This window comes from Clupea harengus, chromosome 13, assembly GCF_900700415.2.
Source record: "Clupea harengus chromosome 13, Ch_v2.0.2, whole genome shotgun sequence".
NCBI lineage: Eukaryota > Metazoa > Chordata > Actinopteri > Clupeiformes > Clupeidae > Clupea > Clupea harengus.
Genome location: NC_045164.1, coordinates 15036786 through 15055343, shown reverse-complemented (window position 1 = coordinate 15055343; position 18558 = coordinate 15036786). Strand labels below are relative to the sequence as shown.

The following is an 18558-nucleotide window of genomic DNA, read 5'->3' as shown; positions in this document are numbered from 1 at the left end:
CTGCTTTAGTTGAACTCTCTGAACACAGAATCTGTTTTAGTTGAACTCTCTGAACACAGAATCTGTTTTAGTTGAACTCTGAACACTTAGTCTGCTGTCTGCTTTAGTTGAACTCTCTGAACACTGAGTCTGCCTGTCTGTTTTAGTTGAACTCTCTGAACACTGAGTCTGCTGTCTGCTTTAGTTGAACTCTCTAAACACTGAGTCTGTTTTAGTTGAACTCTCTGAACACTGAGTCTGCTTTAGTTGAACTCTCCATTTTGATTGTTCCTAATGAATGTTTCTGTCCTTCAGTAAAAGCGCACTCCTGGAGGGCCTGGAGGTGGACCAGTACATGTGGGGAATTCTCAATGCCATCCAAAAGTAAGTGTTGCTCCTGCAAAACCCCTCTTTCACCACTGGCTCTTTCCACACACTGTTCCAAGGACTCTTCTGAGATAAGGACTTGACTAGGCTGCTTTTTTTCTTTGGTTTTTAAATGAGCGCGCTGGGCGCTTTCTCTGTATTTTTCCAGTCGTGCTCTCAGCTTTGATTGATTGAGTGTTTGTTTGTTCCGCTTTCTCCTTCCTCGCAGCTCGGAGTTTGAGGAGGTCACCATCGACCCGACGTGTAGCTGGCGGCCCGTCCCCATAAAGTCCGACCTCCACATCAAGGAGGATCCAGACGGCCCTCTGGCCAAGCGCTTTAAGACCATGAGCCCCAGTCAGATGATCATGCCCAATGTGATGGAGATGATCGCCCAGCTGGGGCCGGGCCCCTCGCCCTACACCTCTCTGGCCCAGCAGCACCAGGCCAACAGCGGGGAGTACGTCAGCCAGGGAAGAGGTCAGCAGCACCCAACCAGTCTTCCAAACCTTTCCTCCTATCTGCCATTTACAGCGTAAAAAGACTGGAGGAGTTTTGTGTATTTTAATAAGCTCTATCAGAATTAATGACTTGAACTTGGTGCAGTCGTAACTGTCAGAAAGGCTCAGTGTGCTGGCCGTATTCTCCTTTAAAGAGTTTGACTCGAGCCCCAGTTGGCTCTCTCTCTCTCTCTCTCTCTCTCTCTTTTCCCGCTCATCTTTTTGTGTGCCTGCTGTGAGATCATCCCGTTTCACCAGTGTTTGTGTTTTGCGTGTCAGGAAACAGTTACCAGGGCAACCATGGAAACTTTGACTTCCCCCATGGCAACCCGTCCAGCGGAGCGCCCATGAATGACTTCATCCACGGCCCCCAGCTGTCGCACCCGCCAGAGGGGCCCAACAACCTCATGGGCCCCGACAAGCCTCTCGCCCACGGCATGCCTGACACGGTGAGCCCCCCTCAGCCCCCGCCCCCCGCCCCTCTCCCCCTCCCCAGGCAGTACTGCAGCACCGTCCAGCCCTCTACTCTGCTCTCCTCTCCTCTCCTCCCTTCCCCTCCCCTCTCCTCCCCTCACCTCTCCTCTCCTCTCCTCTCCTCCCCTCCCTCTCTCCCTCTCCTCTCCTCTCCTCTCCTCTCTCCTCTCCTCTCCTCTCCTCCCCTCTCCTCCTCTCTCTCCTCTCTTCTCTACTCCCCTCACCTCTCCTCTCCTCTCCTCTCCTCTCCACTCCTCTCCTCCTCTCTCCTCCCCTCTCCTCTCCTCTCCTCTCTTCCTCTCTCCTCTCCTCTCCTCCCCTCTCCTCCCCTCCTCTCTCCTCTCTCCTCTCTCCTCTCTTCTCTACTCCCCTCCCTCTCTCCTCTCCTCTCCACTCCTCTCCTTCAGCTTCTCTCCCTCCAGTCTCACATGAGAGTAGAAGAGCAAACACAATGCTGCGTTCCGTGCAGTGCACTAACACTAACCCCCTCTGACACACACACACAGTGCACTAACACTAACCCCCTCTGACACACACACACAGTGCACTAACCCCCTCTGACACACACACACACACACACACACACAGTGCACTAACCCTAACCCCCTCTGACACACACACACAGTGCACTAACCCCCTCTGACACACACACACACACACACACACACACACACACACACACACAGTGCACTAACCCTAACCCCCTCTGACACACACACACAGTGCACTAACCCCCTCTGACACACACACACACACACACACACACACACACACACACAGTGCACTAACCCTAACCCCCTCTGACACACACACACAGTGCACTAACCCCCTCTGACACACACACACACACACACCCACATACAGTGCACTAACCCTAACCCCCTCTGACACACACACACAGTGCACTAACCCCCTCTGACACACACACACACACACACACACACACAGTGCACTAACCCCTTCTGACACACACACACACACACACAGTGCACTAACCCCCTCTGACACACACACACACACACACACACAGTGCACTAACCCCCTCTGACACACACACACACACACACACAGTGCACTAACCCCCTCTGACACACACACACACACACACACACACACACACACACACACACACACACACACACACACACACACACACACACACACACACACACAGTGCACTAACCCCCTCTGACACACACAGTAGTGTGACAGTAGTCTGCATGCTTCATGTGTGTGTTGCTGATGGCCATCATGCTGTGGGCTGTGTTCCATGCTGTCCCAAGGGGAGGCGCTGTTACTACTTTCTCTCTCTTTTCTCTCTCTCTCTATGTCTCTCTGTTCTTGCTTTCTCTCTCTTTTCTCTCTCTCTCTATATGTCTCTCTGTTCTTGCTTTCTCTCTCTTTTCTCTCTCTCTCTATATGTCTCTCTGTTCTTGCTTTCTCTCTCTTTTCTCTCTCTCTCTATGTCTCTCTGTTCTTGCTTTCTCTCTTTTCTCTCTCTCTATATGTCTCTCTGTTCTTGCTTTCTCTTTCTGTCAATCTCTGCCAGTCTTCCCTCTACTCTGTCTTCCTTCATCTCCCTCCTTTTAGCTTGTTCTTTTACCTCCTCTCTCTCTCTCTCTCTCTCTCTCTCCCTCTCTTTCTCTCTGTCTGTCGCTCACTGTGCTCTCTCTCCTGTGCCCTCCCCCAGATGCCTCACCCGGGCAGCACTGAACCGTCCCACGCTTCCATGCATCAGCAGAGCTTACACGCGCCGCCTCACCCCAGCAGCCAATCAGCGCAGCCGCTTCACCACGGCGGCCCCCCTTCCTCCCATCCGCCGCCCACGCGCCAGGGCCCGCCCAATCAGCAGCAGCCTCAGCCGCCGCCGCCGTCCTCCAGCCTTAACAGCCAATCGCATGGCAGCGAGCTGACCTTTCACCCTTCGGAAGGGCAGGCCGGGGCACAGGGAGCAGCAGACATGCCCGAGCCCTCGTTGGATGTAAGTATCTATGTATATGACTAAGTGAATCTCTCTCTCTTTCTCTCTCTCTCTCTCTCTCTCTCTCTCTTTCTTTCTCTCTCTCTCTCTCTCTCTTTCTTTCTCTCTCTCTCTCTGTCTCTCTCTCTTCCACTCTCTGCAGCTGTCATTGCCATGTGCTAGCCTCTCTGCTGCTCAATCTCAGCAGTCTCCTGTTCCATACCTCACCTCTCAGCCACTGGGTTCCCCTGCTACTTTTGACCAATGTTAAATGACTGAGCTGTGTTCACTTTCCCCTCTGAAATGTAGTATATCAGCGCCTCTTCACCGCGATAACAATAAGCCTCTTTCTCTTCCCAGCTGCTGCCAGAGCTGGCCAACCCAGACGAGTTACTGTCATACTTGGACCCGCCTGACCTCCCAAACAACAGCAGCGATGACTTGCTCTCCCTCTTTGAAAACAACTGATTTCAGTCCTAAACCTCTGTGGTCAGAAGGGTGTAGGTGTGTGTGTGTGTAGGCGCTCAACAGTGGACAGAAAGGAAAAAAAACTGTAAAGTACCATAGTGTACACACACACCCATGCACACACACTCCCGCTCAAACACACATGTACAGGAGACTCTCTCTCTTCCTCTGCTTTTCATTGTGTAAATATCTCCTTACTTTTTCTGAGCGTCTTTTTGACACATATGACAGCCATGTTGGTTGGCACTAAGTGATATCTTTGAAATACTAATATGGAAACTGTGCAGCTATATTTAGTTCATATACGTCACACAGAACTGTGTGTGTTCAATAGGAAAAAAAAGTCTTGTAGCATTTTTATTCTTATTTTCCTTTTGTGAAAAAAGAACGACAAACTGAAAGACAAACAAAAACTTTTTCCTGTGTTGGCCCAAATCTCTTTGGAAATTTGTTCTTCCAAGCTTTAACACCACAGCTTCCCAAACCCTGTACGTGTCCTGTAGGACCACAGCACTAGTCATTCATCCAAGTCATTTTTTGGGGGAAATCCATATAAGCACAACAACAACAACAATACGCCAAACTGCAAGAGAGAGGACACTGACAGGGCACATTCAAAAGGGAAAAAGAACTTGCAACACAATCAGAACAACTGCCCTACACACCTACCCAAACCTCTTGGTGAGACCCTGCGCTCCATCACGGACGTCCAGTCAGACGACCAGTCACCTTCTGCTGCCGCCCCCCCCCCTCCACAACATCATGTAGGCTTAGGCTATGGTAAACGTGTTTCTTCTCAAAGGTAAATATGTATATAGATCTATATATTTTTTGTGAACAGAATCATCATGCCTCCACCATCTTGAATCAATGACATCAAGCCAAGTCAAGGCAGTTATGTGTTTTGTCTCCACTGCTAGAAGTTTCTTCCACCAGGAGATGAGTTTGTTTGAACCATTGGGTCACTGCGGTGTCAGTGTGACACAGTAGACATGCTATAGCAATGAAATGTGTCAGCCATGCTGGTTAGGGAAGTCGCTGCTCAGCAGACCGGACGTGTCATTTTGGCCAACCAAATTTGAGACCCCATATCAACTTGTGACCTGTTGTGTTCCGCTCCACTGTCCGTCTGAGATGTGTTGACGTGAGTTCATGAATGACTTACAGTAGGATCCAGTTGTGTCCCCTTGCTTTTACTGGTAGACTTTTATTTACCTATCTTTGCTTGTTCCTTTGCAATCTTCCTTCCTTCACAATGTTTTGACCCTGAAGTTGTCAATCAGACTTTTATCTTGTTGAGGTTTACGTTTATTATGCATAATGTATTTTCATTTTCAACCTTTGTAATCATTCTTAGTTTGTCTGATTTGATAGTGTTGAAAACATTGAGAGTTTATTTAGAGATGGCCATGGTTCTACCAAAGTTAGCCCACAGACGGATGAGCCAATTCATACGAGAAACACAGTGACTAAATGTGTTTAGTGTTTTCTTTTGTTAATGTGACTATTGTGGCGGCCCAGTCATTTTATAAATGGTTCTGAGTAAGGTTGGGAGAATGAATGAATGAATGAATGAATGAATGAATGAATGAATGAATGAATGAATGGTGAGGTGAGTGCAGTGCTTCTGCTCTGAATCTATTTATTGCAGCAGGTACCCAAGGTGACTACTGCTGTCTTTATCATCAGATATAGTCACATTCCTATCAACTCCTCAGACCAATCAAGTCCTCTGACAGTACTCTACATATACTAACATGTGGACACACACACACACGCACACACACACACACACATACACACACACACACACACACACACACACACACACACACACACACATCCATCAGAATGCATGAAACGATACACCTTTTTCCATTTTGTCCTTAGCTGAAGTGCAGTTTTTTTTTCATGTTTTCAGTTTGCCAATAAAAGTTTTTTTGTAGTTGGAAATCGATTCTTTCCAAATATCACTCCTCGAGGTCACTAAAATATTTGCCTTTTCAGATTTGTTATCCAGTGTAGCAGTCAGTGAATCAGTCAAGAGGATTTATAGCCGTTTTCAGAAATTGCTGTTGATTTTTATAAATTTGATTGGTATTCTCAAAGGTCTGATGTTTTGCTTAACCTAATGCAGCATCATAGATCACATTTTCTATCTACTATTGCAACTTTAGTGACTCAGTCCATGTTTCTATTATTATTGTTTCCCTGTTTTCAGGTATTCATTTTTTTTATGAGATAAGAGGGGGCGATACGATTTGGTTTACACTTAGATTGAATTGAATTGAAATATTTCAGTCCTCTCGGCACTGGAGCATGATTTCAGTGATGATCATAAAATGATTTTCATGTGCAGTCTCCATGAACACATGCATATTCTTGTGTATTCATTTGATGTGTTTGTTTGTTTGTTTGTTTGTTTTGTTTTGTATCAACAATGCACTGCCACATGTTTATGTTTTCCCTTTAGTCACTTATTGACATAATCTAATGTCTGCAGAAACACCTTGTTCACATCGTGGGTTCAGTTTGAGTTCTGTAGGCATTCCACATGCTGTAGCTGTATAGTCATTGAGGAGAAAAGGAGAGGGGGGGGGGGGGGGGGGTGCCTGAGGAGACGCAGGAGTCCCCTCCTCTTGGTCAATAAAGGACAGGCAGGTGTGGCAGAAAGAGGGGAGGGATGAGGGAGCGGGGGGGGGGGGGGGGGTGTGTGTGTGAAAGAGATGGCTGTACATATGTAAATGGTGAATAGAGACACGTTAACAAGAAATGTATTCATTTTCCCCAGGGGAATATGCATTGTGTATTTAGAATTTGTAAAGCTTGCATCCTCCTATCAAGACTCGAATTTTTTGGGTTAAATAAATTCTGTGTTTGTTTGCGTCTGTGGAATCTCTTCAGCGTCTGTTTCACATATGTATAAAACTATGATCCCTCCTCTCAAGGAAGGGGAAGCAGAGGGGGGGAGGGGGGGGGAAAGAGACATTTGTTTTACCGTTCTGTAATATTTCGCTTTCGTGTATTGCTCCATTACCTGTGTACTTTATAAGGTGCTCAAAAAGTGGAATGAAGAAAATCCTGGGGGGGAAATCAGGAGGTTAGGGACGTGGGCCCTGGATGGGTTCCAAAAGATTGTAACCAAATCCATAGTTTGTACAATTTTTATCTTGATCAGAGCCATTAAAAAGGCACGGGGCGGGGGGAGGGGATCTTAATTGATTGGCGCCAAATGTGGCAGTTGTCTTTCCGTTGTACAATCATTTCATATTCTAAAAAGGTCAGAACACACAGAGAAAAAAACACTAATTGTGATTTTTAGTCTTGCAGAACTGTATGTAGTTAGATGATGTGACATCCTAATATTTATCTAATAAATATGTATTCAGATGAAATGTGGACTGTGGTTGTGTCGTGATTCTGTTACAGGTTGCATGTTAGCATGATTCACCTACTCTGAAAACTTGCTTTATTGTCCCCCCATAGACTTTAGAAGACCTATGTGTTCACTCAATCACAGTTTGGGCTCAATGTGGAAAAAATCCTGACACATGAACAGACACAGTGTGTCCGATGAGGGCGCCAATGAGCCCAGCATGCAGTTTGTGACCAACATCATTTCTACGTAATGTGCGTAAGTTAGCATTCTGGCTACTTTTGTAGAGCGCTCTCCTTGTCCTTCCAATGCTTTTCAGTACGGGCTGTTTCAGATCCCATCCCAACGATATTGTTGCACGTAGGTCTGTCTGCGATGCACGATAACATTTACACGATGCGAGAATGTTGCAAATGAAAAATCGTTTAAAATACTGTTCGTTAGCTATTGCGGCTGGGAGACTATTCTCTTCTGGATCCACGAAAAATCCTGTTGTATACCTTGACATTGCCGCTGACGGTGAGGAAATTGGCAGGATCATAATCGAAGTAAGTGCAAAAAGTGACAAACCAACTGTGTCCTGTCACGACTATGGACCTAACGTTAGCTTACAGCTAACAGGCGGCGGTACACCTAACAACTGGAAACGCCTCTCCACCACTATGAGAAGGTCAAATCGTAGCTGCACCAAAATACATCTGTGATCTGGGTTTATTAGTGTGAGCCACCGATAATTTGTGCACCGGTAGGCTAGTCATCTGACATTTGCTGTAGCTACATATGTAGGTTAACATACATCATTCACGTGCAACTTCCATACTTTGCAGCTGAATGCCGACATCGTCCCCAAAACAGCAGGTAGGCATTTTTAATGATCTAGTACGGCATTGAGTCGCAAAGTGTTTAACTTTCAAAATACCCGAGTCAGCCATTCATGCAAACCATGGCCTTTGTGTATAAAACAGAAAACTTCAGAGCCCTGTGCACAGGAGAGCATGGATTCGGATACAACGGTTGCGTCTTCCACCGAGTGATTCCCGAGTTCATGTGCCAGGTGGGATTCTGCAGCTTCGCATCACATAATTACCACTGCATGGATTTCCTGAGGTTCTGAGTTGTTCACAATAATTAAGCTGATTGTGTTTGTTGGAAAACCTAAACTCCTGCACTGTATGCCAACAAACTCCAGGCCTGTTCAGCTTTCCATAGTTTACATAAAGAGATATTGGAGGAAGAGGCCTACAACAGGTTTAAAGTAACAGTGCACACAGCATGAACCCATCTCTCATTCTTTGTGTGTTTTTTATTCTCCCTTTGCTCCTTTGACCCGCTCAGGGAGGGGATTTCACAAACCATAATGGCACTGGTGGAAAGTCCATATACGGAAAGAAGTTCAAGGATGAGAACTTCAAATTAAAGCACACATGCCCAGGTACAGTACAGTACTGTAGAGACTCTTTTCTGTCCTTTGACTGCCTTTGCTTTCACACTGTTTGTAGAATGTGGCTATGTCATACTTAACCACCAGGTGGTGATAAAGACACTGGCTAAATTCATTTTTGTAATCTGTGGGTGTATGACCTACTTTCCAAGAAAGCAGACATGACTTTTTAATGGCACATATTTTGGAGGTTGGGGAGTCAGTGCTGGAACACTATGAACAACTCTGTAAGGTTGACTTGCCAATCATGTATATCCTATTGTGTGATTCTGGAATGGTTGTAATTATTATTTTCTAAACAGAACAATTTACCCTTTTCCAGATGTGTGCCCTAGCAGAAGATTCAGGAACTGTTCGCTCTCCTTCTGTTGAGTTCTATCTGTTAACAGACAAGGAAATGATAACAAAGCAACTTGAAGTTATGTTTGCTGACCGATGCCTTGTGTATGCTCAGGATATCTACAACCAACTGTGATGAGTTAGAAAAACTGTCATTAATTCTGGTGCTCATTGAGGTATTTCTGTCTCTGTTTATAGGCATTTTGTCCATGGCAAATTCAGGTCCAAATACCAACGGATCCCAGTTCTTCATCTGTACCAGTAAGACTGAATGGTAAATCCCTCTGTGAAGTGGGCTAAAGTAGCCAGCACAGCCCTGTGATCACGCACGCACTCAAATCATTCATTTGCCCGATGACTGATATTGGTGTGAAATACATTTGCTTCCATGTGTCACGGAAACTGGTATGATAACTGTCTGTGCTGTGGCTGTGTTCCAGGCTGGATGGGAAGCACGTGGTGTTTGGTCAAGTGACGGAGGGCATGGAGGTGGTCTCCGTCATGGAGTCCTACGGCCTGCACGATGGAGGGACCACCAAGAAAATTGTTATCACAGACTGCGGAGAGCTTAAGTAATCTTATTGCAATTCAGGTTATTGCAATTTCAAGAGGGCGCGGGTTCATTCGACAAGATTTGCAATGACTAAAGCAATATGGGTTAGTCCTTGGTGACAGAGTTACGCTTATTTACTGTTTTTGTCACAATTTTGTTTTGATGGAAAATTGTAGGAAATGGGAAAGTGAATAGATTGTCTATAATTTCTTTGAGATCTTAAAATATGCTGTCAGTTCGCCGTGACAATGTGATTCATAGACGCTTACTATGTAAGCACAGACTAGAGGGTTCAATCATCAGTTTGCAAACGTAACATTTTTAATGACTAAATGAAAATGAAAGATATATGAAGATATATGTATCATCTGCCAAAGCATGTCATAAGGAATGTATTTTGATTTACATTTAAAAGAGTCTTTTTGAAATGCATGTAATTACAGATGTATGAAAGTTGCACCCAATTCACTACAGGGTGTATACTAAAACCTGGTGTGTGTGTTTTTATTAAATCATACTTTTTAAGTACATTTTAAGTATACTTTTTAAGTATATTCCTGGACATGGCTGTTTTAAGTATATTCCTGGACATGGCTGTTTATATTGTGTTGTGTAAGTGTTGTAGTTCCTCACAGTAACTGCAGACTGTACTAGAGTCGTTGGTAGAGAGTGGAGTGTCTTCTGAAGGTATCAAGTGGAGATATACCTATTTCATGACAATGTCTTCAGCCTGGGCCTGAGTCCTCTGTCTTTGCTGGAAGGCAGTACATTTGTGTCTGCGCTGTGCTTTTTCAAGTTTCCTGACAGTAACCCAAGGCCTTTTTTTAGACCCGAGACCTCCTGCATGTCTTCCTGTGCTCTTTAACAGGATATGACCTCATACCTGGGGTCCTCATTCAACCGTGAAACTGGGTACTTCGAGACTGATAAGTCTCTAAGCTGCTCTCTATTTAAATGTTCCAATTTTTCCAAAGCATTGTAACTGATTTACTGTAAAGAGAGACAACACATCATTGCTTTTTAAGATTTTTGAACTTGGCCTATTGTGGCCTGTGTTCTAGTGAGCAGCAGGGAGAGTGGAGCGGCCCTCCTGTCATCTTGCGGAGGATGTGGCTGTAAAATGTGAAATGTTGGCTCTGGTGCAGAGAGTGGACGTTCCGCTTATCACGTTAATGCCTCATGAAGGTACATGATTAAGCTACGTGGAAAAACACTCGGCTAAATGAAACCATATGCAGGCTGAACCAGCCAAGTTTGTTTGACTTCTCCGATTACATTGTTGCCATAGAGACATTCTCTCATTCTCGTTCTGTTTAAGCTCGCATTGTTGTAACAAACTTGGTATAATTTGCGTCTCCACCCACTTGTGAAAGTTTGAGTTATTTGGAATGTGTATCCCAATCATGGAAAGTTGGCTGGGGGAGAGAGGTCAGTCCTGTTGCCAATGTCAAATATTCTTTCAGGCCTCACATGTTTACAATCATCACATGCAATTAACTTATTCATTTTTTTTTTCTCTTTGACAATCTGGACAGCATACCAATTCAGAGAATGTGTGGGACTGGCTGTGGATTTGAGTGTTCCAACAACACTGAAATACGTTTTTTTTTTTCCTTCTCTTTCTTTTCCCCACAGCGATTTCTGTGGCATTTAAACAATATCCAACATGGGCCATTGAAAGGCCCAAAGTGACAACAGGTCCCTGTGGTTGGCCTTATGGTTTAGTTTCATATCCTCAGCCCCACATCTAAATCATTATTCAGCTCCGACCACAACATATACTACCTCCCCACTGCAACATACCGCTTGTGCAAGTTTTTGCACGCATTCCCCACAAACAGAGCTGGAAAAAAAGTCAATACAACACGTCGAGCGGGGAGAGGAGGTGTTGTGTGGAGCTCCTTCATAAACAAAACCAGAGAAAAAGACACAAAGGCTTGTATTCTGTGTTTTAATTCAACAAATTACTAAAAGCAACTTCAGCACTAAAAACCTTTTCCTAACAAACAAATAAGGCACATGTCGGAATGCCGTTTCATGGACAAGAAACAACAGAGTTTTACAGTCTTTTCTTTTCAATTTTCCAGTCAGACCTTATTTTCCAACCGTTCTCTGAGTCCTGTCCAATCCAATTAGAGCATTACAATGATCTCAAATATGTTACAGACATCATGGACACAAACATGAGTTTCTACCGTAACTCAACACAGTACATTCAGTAAATACGTAAAAACTGGTATACTGCTATAGTGAATAATGCAGTTGTTGACTAGTAACAATCAGTTATTAGTAAGGTGTACTCTACAAAACAGGTTTGCCAATTATTTGAACAAACTAATATTAAATAGTGTATACATTGCACATAGTGATTTTCTTCATTCAGTTAACATAACACATGCACATGCAAACTTTGTCTCTCACTCAGCATCAGTATAATATGCTCATCCCTCTCGCTTCAGACTCTGCTAGGTGCACTGTACAAAGGCAAGGATCAGTATCAGCAACATTTACCTATAGAGCTGTTTTTTGATATGAAAACACCGGTGTTGAAGCTACTTTGAAAGCCCCTGATAAAGAAAAATAACAAAGAGCCGTTTTTACGTTTGCTCAATCTTTTAAGAAATGGACATTTTCATTCCCCAAAAGTAGGGGATCAGATCACTACAAAAACAGAATTATGTTGAAGGATATTGTGATGGATTATTTAATACTGATAATATCTCTATGAAACTAAAACTAAAACAAAATGGCTTATAATAGAGAAATGGCATCACAGCTATGTACCAACCACTGAATAATAATCTAAGTAGACATCAATATTTTCTTCTTAGTGTAGCTTTGTTGCATATTTTATACAAAAACAGAATTGTAAAAAAAAAAAATCCATCCATAAATATTTCTGTAGGATAAACCCTCAGATTCTTGTACAACATCAAAAGAGATCTCCCAGCTTGGTTTGTATCTCAGCAACAGGCCCTTTTTTCACATAGAAAGCTTCAGTATTGCATCAGAACATTTCAGTACACATAAAATGCTTGAAAAAGATGGCCATCGAATATATACACAAAATAAACGTTGTAAATATCTTTGTCAGTGAGAAAAAAATCTCTTGTATTGTTTTCAAATTTGCTGTAAAATTTTATAACATCTACAAATGTTTCCAAAATACACATATCTTTCATAGAAAATAATTCTGCATTGTAAATGAGCTATAAAAGTCAAGTATGAAGTATGCAATTCAAGACAAACATCTGCAAAGCACTTGTATAATTAGTATTTTATGCATGTGCTATATAGTGTTCCATTACTTCAATAGTACTCTATAGTATCTCGAATTACACTGAGATTTTCAATCCAACTCCTAAGCGCCAGCTCTCCAAATGTATGACTCCCTCTGTGATCTACATTCCAACATGAAAAGAGGCTCTGGGCAAAGTTAGTCTCATCCCTGACAGAGAACCCTTTTTGATGTAGATCATCCTCATCCAAAAAAAATAATTACATCTAGACCACTACATGACTTCTTGGTTTTTGGAAAATGATCAAGAAAGGAGAACCCTGTTATAGTTTGCCCAGAACCTTTCTTCAGATGCACAGTGAGATGTATCCATATATCCTTTCCCTAAATCACATGGTGGGGTGGGGGAGCTAAACGCTAAAGCCACAGTTCTCGTCTCTCATTAACAGCCAGCTCTGGCCGTGTTCACAGGAAAATACTCCACTATACAAACAACACAAACTAAGCGCACTGAGATTCAGATAAGTGTAGCGAAACTCCTCTAGCTGTCTATGACTGAACATGTAGTCCACACCAGGCCCTGCAGCCCTTCGAACAGAACCCCTTCCTTGTGACAGTACTGAACAGTGATGAAGATTGAGGATTGATCCCAATACTGCAGGCGGAGGCTCTTCTTGGCTGCAACCTTGGGCAGCTAAACTCACTTCTGCTAATGATTAAAGACGACAAGGATAAATAGCAGGCTTGTTAAGTTGTCTGTCAGCCCTTTCTGTAAATACGTTGCATACCCACAATTAAAACACAACCATTCTACTAAAAGCCACAGCCCTGAAAACACAGCCATTCTCATGTTTGATGTTCCCAGGCGCTAACTTGCTGCCGAAGGGAATTGCATCTTTTTAATATCTTTTTTACATCTGAGATGGTAGCCTCATTTAGCCTCTTACATCTCAGATACTGCAGGTTTCAACTCTTGGAAGGGCTTAAAGCTTTTTTTGTGTGTTGTTTTTTTAGAGGTCATCACATGTAAAAGTAGTTGCTTGTATTTGAGTAGAATGGCAGTGTTTCAAGAGTGACTGTGCACTAGCAATCCAAAACAGCATACTTAGTTGGGCCGTCATCTAAGCACTGTAAAGTACATAACTGGGCTTTCCCTATTCTACCCAGGCCTGATGGCTGTAACATACCACAGAAGTACCACTCCTTCAGACCTTACAGAAGGCATATTACACATTACAATCTTCTCAGCTTTTTTCCATTGAGGGAGGAAGGGAGGCAGCCATTGAAAAACTACTAAAGCTCAAAGTACACACAGAAAGGGGATAATAACATGAACAGATATACTAAAATCAGCCTTTTGAAGACACGCTACTTAATTACTTAAAAGAACTTCAGATAACATTCCTTAGCTAATTCACAGATGGCAGACTACTGTGCAATTTGCCACGAGGAAGACTACGCTCTCTAATAGGACGAAGGGCATTAGTTTACACTTTCAGTGCTACTGGGATAATTATATTATTATCCCATAGAAATTCACATCTTAACCTCCTTCCCACATGACTTTACCAACCGCATTTCACACGTTTCTAACAAACTGACATCCAAAACCATCCACATGCTGCTTAGAGCTTTCCCTTCATATAGGATTTTCTGCTTGATATTACAAATTTGACCTCTGTGAACGAGGAATTGACTAATTTCAGACAATAAAAAACAAAGCATTCATGGTTTAAAAAAAACATTATACACATTCTATTTCCAATCAAATGTGTCTCATATATACATCCATTTAAAGAGAAACCACTCTTTTTACCAAAAAGATTTCCAATGACGTATCTGTACAAGATAAAGCTATATAAAATTTCACAACATTTTAGATGCAACTACGATAAACATTGCCATTTTCAGTGGTGTACCTTTAGACAGGCTCCACTCATCTATTGCTTCCAGCCCAGTGTTTACTGGGATTACCATGAAGGATCATGAAGGAATTTGTATCTGATTCAACCAGGATAGTCTACCTCCTTTAGATACAGAACCCTTTCCACTTTCATTGAGTTTCAACACAACATACAGTCTACCATCTCTAAACATCCCAACCTTTCAAAATGTCCTCTGGTCAGACACATTTCATTTCCTCCCTAATGTGATGTCCTCACCCTCTTCCCACTGTGTCCATCTCTTTTGACCTTACAGTTTCTCGTCCTTACTTTTGACATGTCTTTCTCAGTACACTGCATTTTTGATGGGCCTGATTCCACTACACATCAAAGAACTCTTATCGGGTTTTCAACAGGCTTTCAGCCGTCTAATATTAAAAATAACACCACAATTTAATGAAACAAGATGACACTTTTCTAACATGTCTGCATATGTCTGAAAGACTGCTACTACAACCTAAAATGAAGGCACCTATCATCCACATCTATGATTAAGCTTCTATTCCTGGAGTGGGCATATATCCCGTGTCATGAAGAGCCTGCTCTGTTGTGTGTATCTGAGCATGAAATACAGGCTTTACACGGGCATTTCTCTTGAGTACATCCTGTGGTCCAAACTACACACTGACATGTACAATGTGACATTCATTCACTTCACTAGTGTCTCACCAGGGACTTACAGATCTATCTGCTCAGCTCATGAACTATCAGGCATGTCTGAGCAAGAGCTCTTTTACCATTTCCCTCAGATTAGGCACACAGTCATGTACACAAAGATGTGCACATTGCATAGTCATTAGGGGACACGTTTGGGGCCTTCAATAGGCCCTCATTTCATGACACGTCTGCTTACTCTCTCTTCAAATGGGCACGGTGATTTAGTGATATCAATGACTAATGGTGACTCTGATGCCTACTAATTGATTTAGGTGATATCACTGACTAATGGTGACTGATGCCTACTAATTGATTTTTAGTGATATCACTGAATAATGGTGACTATGATGCCTACTAATTGATTTAGGTGATATCACTGACTAATGGTGACTGATGCCTACTAATTGATGTCCAAGCTCTTGAGCTCTTTCCTGTCCTAAGATTATGTCAGTTTTTTAACACTCCCAGATGCTTCCACCTGCAGCGGCAACTCTTAAAACATTCTAAGACAGGACTTCCTCCAACAACAATCTATATATATATATATATATATATATATATATATATATATACATATTTGTGAGGTTTAAATACAATTGGTCGTATAATATATACTCCTAATATTTCAGCAAGGCAAGAGTATTGTGGCAATATGGAACACAGACCTTTGCTATCCACGGTAAACATCGGACTCAGAATGGAATTGGTTCCGTTCTATCGCCACTGTATTCACTGCAGAACGTTTTAGGTATTGCACAGAAGCTTCTGTCATAATTAAGATTCTTCATAAGCCTCGGTAAGCAAGTCAAAGCGAGTGAACAATGTGACCTTTTCAAAAGTAAATGTTTAAGGTATGTAGCATCCATAAATATATAAACCCTATATCAACCATAAAAGGACCTGACTGCTAAACGGAAACGAGACCATCCTATTCTACAGTAGTTTCGAATGGCAAGTGGAAGGGGTTACACAACAGTATAAATGTCCCAGTTAGATTGATTCAATTGCACTGTAATAAAGATAACAAAATAAATATGCAACACAAGAAGCCAGGGATGAACAGTCCATTATCCCTCTGTTAATTCACAGTTAATATGATGTGCTGCAGACCCATGGAGCATCTCATAACAGCAAGGGCCTTGCTGATGGGACCAGACAACACAGACTACTATTCCCCAGCACACCTGCATTGTTCACTTGGCAGGGACAATGAACACAGATCTCTGTAAACACGATAAGAATCAACAGACACAGCGGTGAGGTAATCCACTGCGTCCCTTGTGGGAAGTAATACTGTCAGTGATATCATGAAAAACACCTTCAATACTTCATTACACACAAATGCGGATAAAATGAGCACTTTTTGTGGCCGTGGTGGCATTGGACAGAATTGGCAAAAAGGCATATTTTGGCACGTTTCACTTCTGCTAAGAGCACTTTAAGGAGGGAGGAGGGGTGGCCTGGGACAGGAGCTGGGCAGGGGACGTCTGACTGGTGGGGGCGGGCGGGCGGGCGGGCGGGCGGGTTGGTTATTGCACTCTGCGGCAGTAGTAGCCCAGGACTTTACATTTCTCACACAGGTGCTGGGGATGCTCCTTGCTCTGGTCCGACACATCCAGGCCGTCAGGTTTCTCCAGAGGTCTCTGCCAATCACAAAACAGGAGGAAAGTCAATGATAGCGTTTCATTTACCCTCTCACATACGGCACAGCAGGAACATATAAGACTATATTCTAAAACAAGGCATGTGAGGCCTATCAGCTCTCTAAATGTGTGCATTATATGACAAATAGTTCTGATTAATGCTGCAAGCTTTAAAAAAAAAAAAAAAGGAAATCACAAATCCTGCTCTGCTGCAATCATTGGTTTTCCACCAACACAGCTGTTAGAGCAATGTTTAGTGTCACTGTCAATATTTCCAGTCCGATGTGTTAGTGCGGAGGAAGGAAAAGCACTTTAGCATGAGCCATTGAGAAGAGACAATGCAGCATTGACCTGGCGTATAGTATTTCTCTGCTCCTGATGATCATTTGGGGAGAACTTCACAATCTCCTGAGCGAGCGCCATGTCTAGAGGTTGGCGAGATGCATGGGACGGGTTTACATGATCAGCCCTAAGACTAACGAGAACAGTGTTGGGCAGGAGGCTCTTTGGCACTCGGAGCCGTCTCTCCGCTGCTTCCCCAGGGTTAGTGCTTCACAGATGTCAGGCCCTCTCCCTCAGCACATCATTAAAAAGGCAAACGATAGACGCAGGCCTCCCCAGATCCAATCCTCCCAGATTTCACAGCAAGTTATGGCAGGGCAGGGTGTTTTATTTGATAAAGTGGCCTCAACTGGCCGAGACCAGACAAAGGCATCTAATACTCCTCACTTTGCCTGGGAATCTTTTGGGAGCAGATGGCAGTGTGAGAAAACTGGAGGGAAAATATACACACACACGTTTTATTCATTTCCTGCAGTCAGTTCAATGGCGTCCTTTTTGACTTTGTGAGAGGCCTTTGATATATGTGGGCTGCGTTCGAGGGCTCCTAATGCTGACTGAGGGAAATATGTTAAGTGGGTGACACTGCAAATGTGAAGAATTTGCCTCTGAGAGTGGTGCTCACCACAACACACATTAAAGGAGAAGAGCACTTCTTTCCCACCAGCAGGGGCACAAGAACTCACTCTGTCTTTTTTTTTTCACTCTTTCTCTCTCTCTTTCTTTCCCTCTCAATCTCTCTGACTCACAGGCATAAAGTGCTTTCTGTGTATATTAATGCTAAGCTTGTGCAAATAACTGCCTCAAAAGCTTCCCCATCCGCTGTTACTATAAATACAGCTCAGTTGCACAAGCACACTGAAATGATTTCAGAGTTCCAGCTCAGTATCGCATCCGTCCAGAGACCTGTTTCTTTTTCACATAAATTTGTACTGATGCAACGTGTACTTCAGTGATTTATACCCCATAAGAAAACTTAACAATCCATAACACACATAACACGGATGGTATTTTCCTCAGCTCCCGTGCCTGCCAAAGACAAGGACCTCACGACTGAGGTCAAGGAGGGCTGGGAGTCAGATGTACGCAGCTCGGGTTTCTCGGGTTACAGAGGAAGGCCGGATCACACTGTCCAATGCCATTACCTTGCAACACTGAATTACAGGAAAGTGACTGGATGGAAGTGGGTCTCAAGTTCATGGATATTGTCATTTCCAGTGATTCTGTCACTCATAAACAGGATTCTAGCCCTTCTAGAACAATCAAACATTTATTTCAGCTG

The 18558-nt window shown here is 43.3% G+C and overlaps 3 protein-coding genes across 9 annotated transcripts in view; 2 read left to right on the top strand and 1 right to left on the bottom strand.

Annotated features, from left to right (window-relative positions):
• The window catches only part of zmiz1a (zinc finger, MIZ-type containing 1a), a 127936-nt gene extending 121497 nt beyond the window's left edge, over positions 1-6439 (top strand). For all 7 annotated transcript variants that reach the window (XM_031579639.2, XM_031579641.2, XM_031579638.2 and 4 more), the window contains 5 exons: positions 295-363; positions 575-825; positions 1125-1294; positions 3010-3300; positions 3640-6439. In XM_031579639.2, the coding sequence (XP_031435499.1) occupies positions 295-363; positions 575-825; positions 1125-1294; positions 3010-3300; positions 3640-3747 (889 nt within the window). In that variant the 3' untranslated portion in view covers positions 3748-6439. The remainder of the gene's footprint in view (positions 1-294; positions 364-574; positions 826-1124; positions 1295-3009; positions 3301-3639) is intronic.
• A 947-nt stretch (positions 6440-7386) lies between these two features.
• On the top strand, positions 7387-9986 carry ppifa (peptidylprolyl isomerase Fa). Its single transcript, XM_012838549.3, has 6 exons — positions 7387-7671; positions 7951-7981; positions 8089-8177; positions 8459-8555; positions 9102-9177; positions 9344-9986. The coding sequence occupies exons 1-6, from the start codon at positions 7528-7530 to the stop codon at positions 9477-9479; spliced, it is 573 nt and encodes a 190-aa protein (XP_012694003.1). The 5' UTR covers positions 7387-7527; the 3' UTR covers positions 9480-9986.
• A 1407-nt stretch (positions 9987-11393) lies between these two features.
• Positions 11394-18558, bottom strand: part of zcchc24 (zinc finger, CCHC domain containing 24) — a 37144-nt gene continuing 29979 nt past the window's right edge. Inside the window, exon 4 of the mRNA XM_012838540.3 lies at positions 11394-16937. Within this exon, the coding sequence (XP_012693994.1) occupies positions 16824-16937 (114 nt within the window). The 3' untranslated portion in view covers positions 11394-16823. The remainder of the gene's footprint in view (positions 16938-18558) is intronic.

Coding starts and splice junctions, on each gene's coding strand:
- ppifa (XM_012838549.3), top strand. CDS start 7,528: ATGTTGCAAATGAAAAATCGTTTAAAATACTGTTCGTTAGCTATTGCG. Junction 8,556..9,101: donor ATTAAAGCACACATGCCCAG/GTACAGTACAGT, acceptor CTCTGTTTATAG/GCATTTTGTCCATGGCAAAT. Junction 9,178..9,343: donor TGTACCAGTAAGACTGAATG/GTAAATCCCTCT, acceptor GCTGTGTTCCAG/GCTGGATGGGAAGCACGTGG.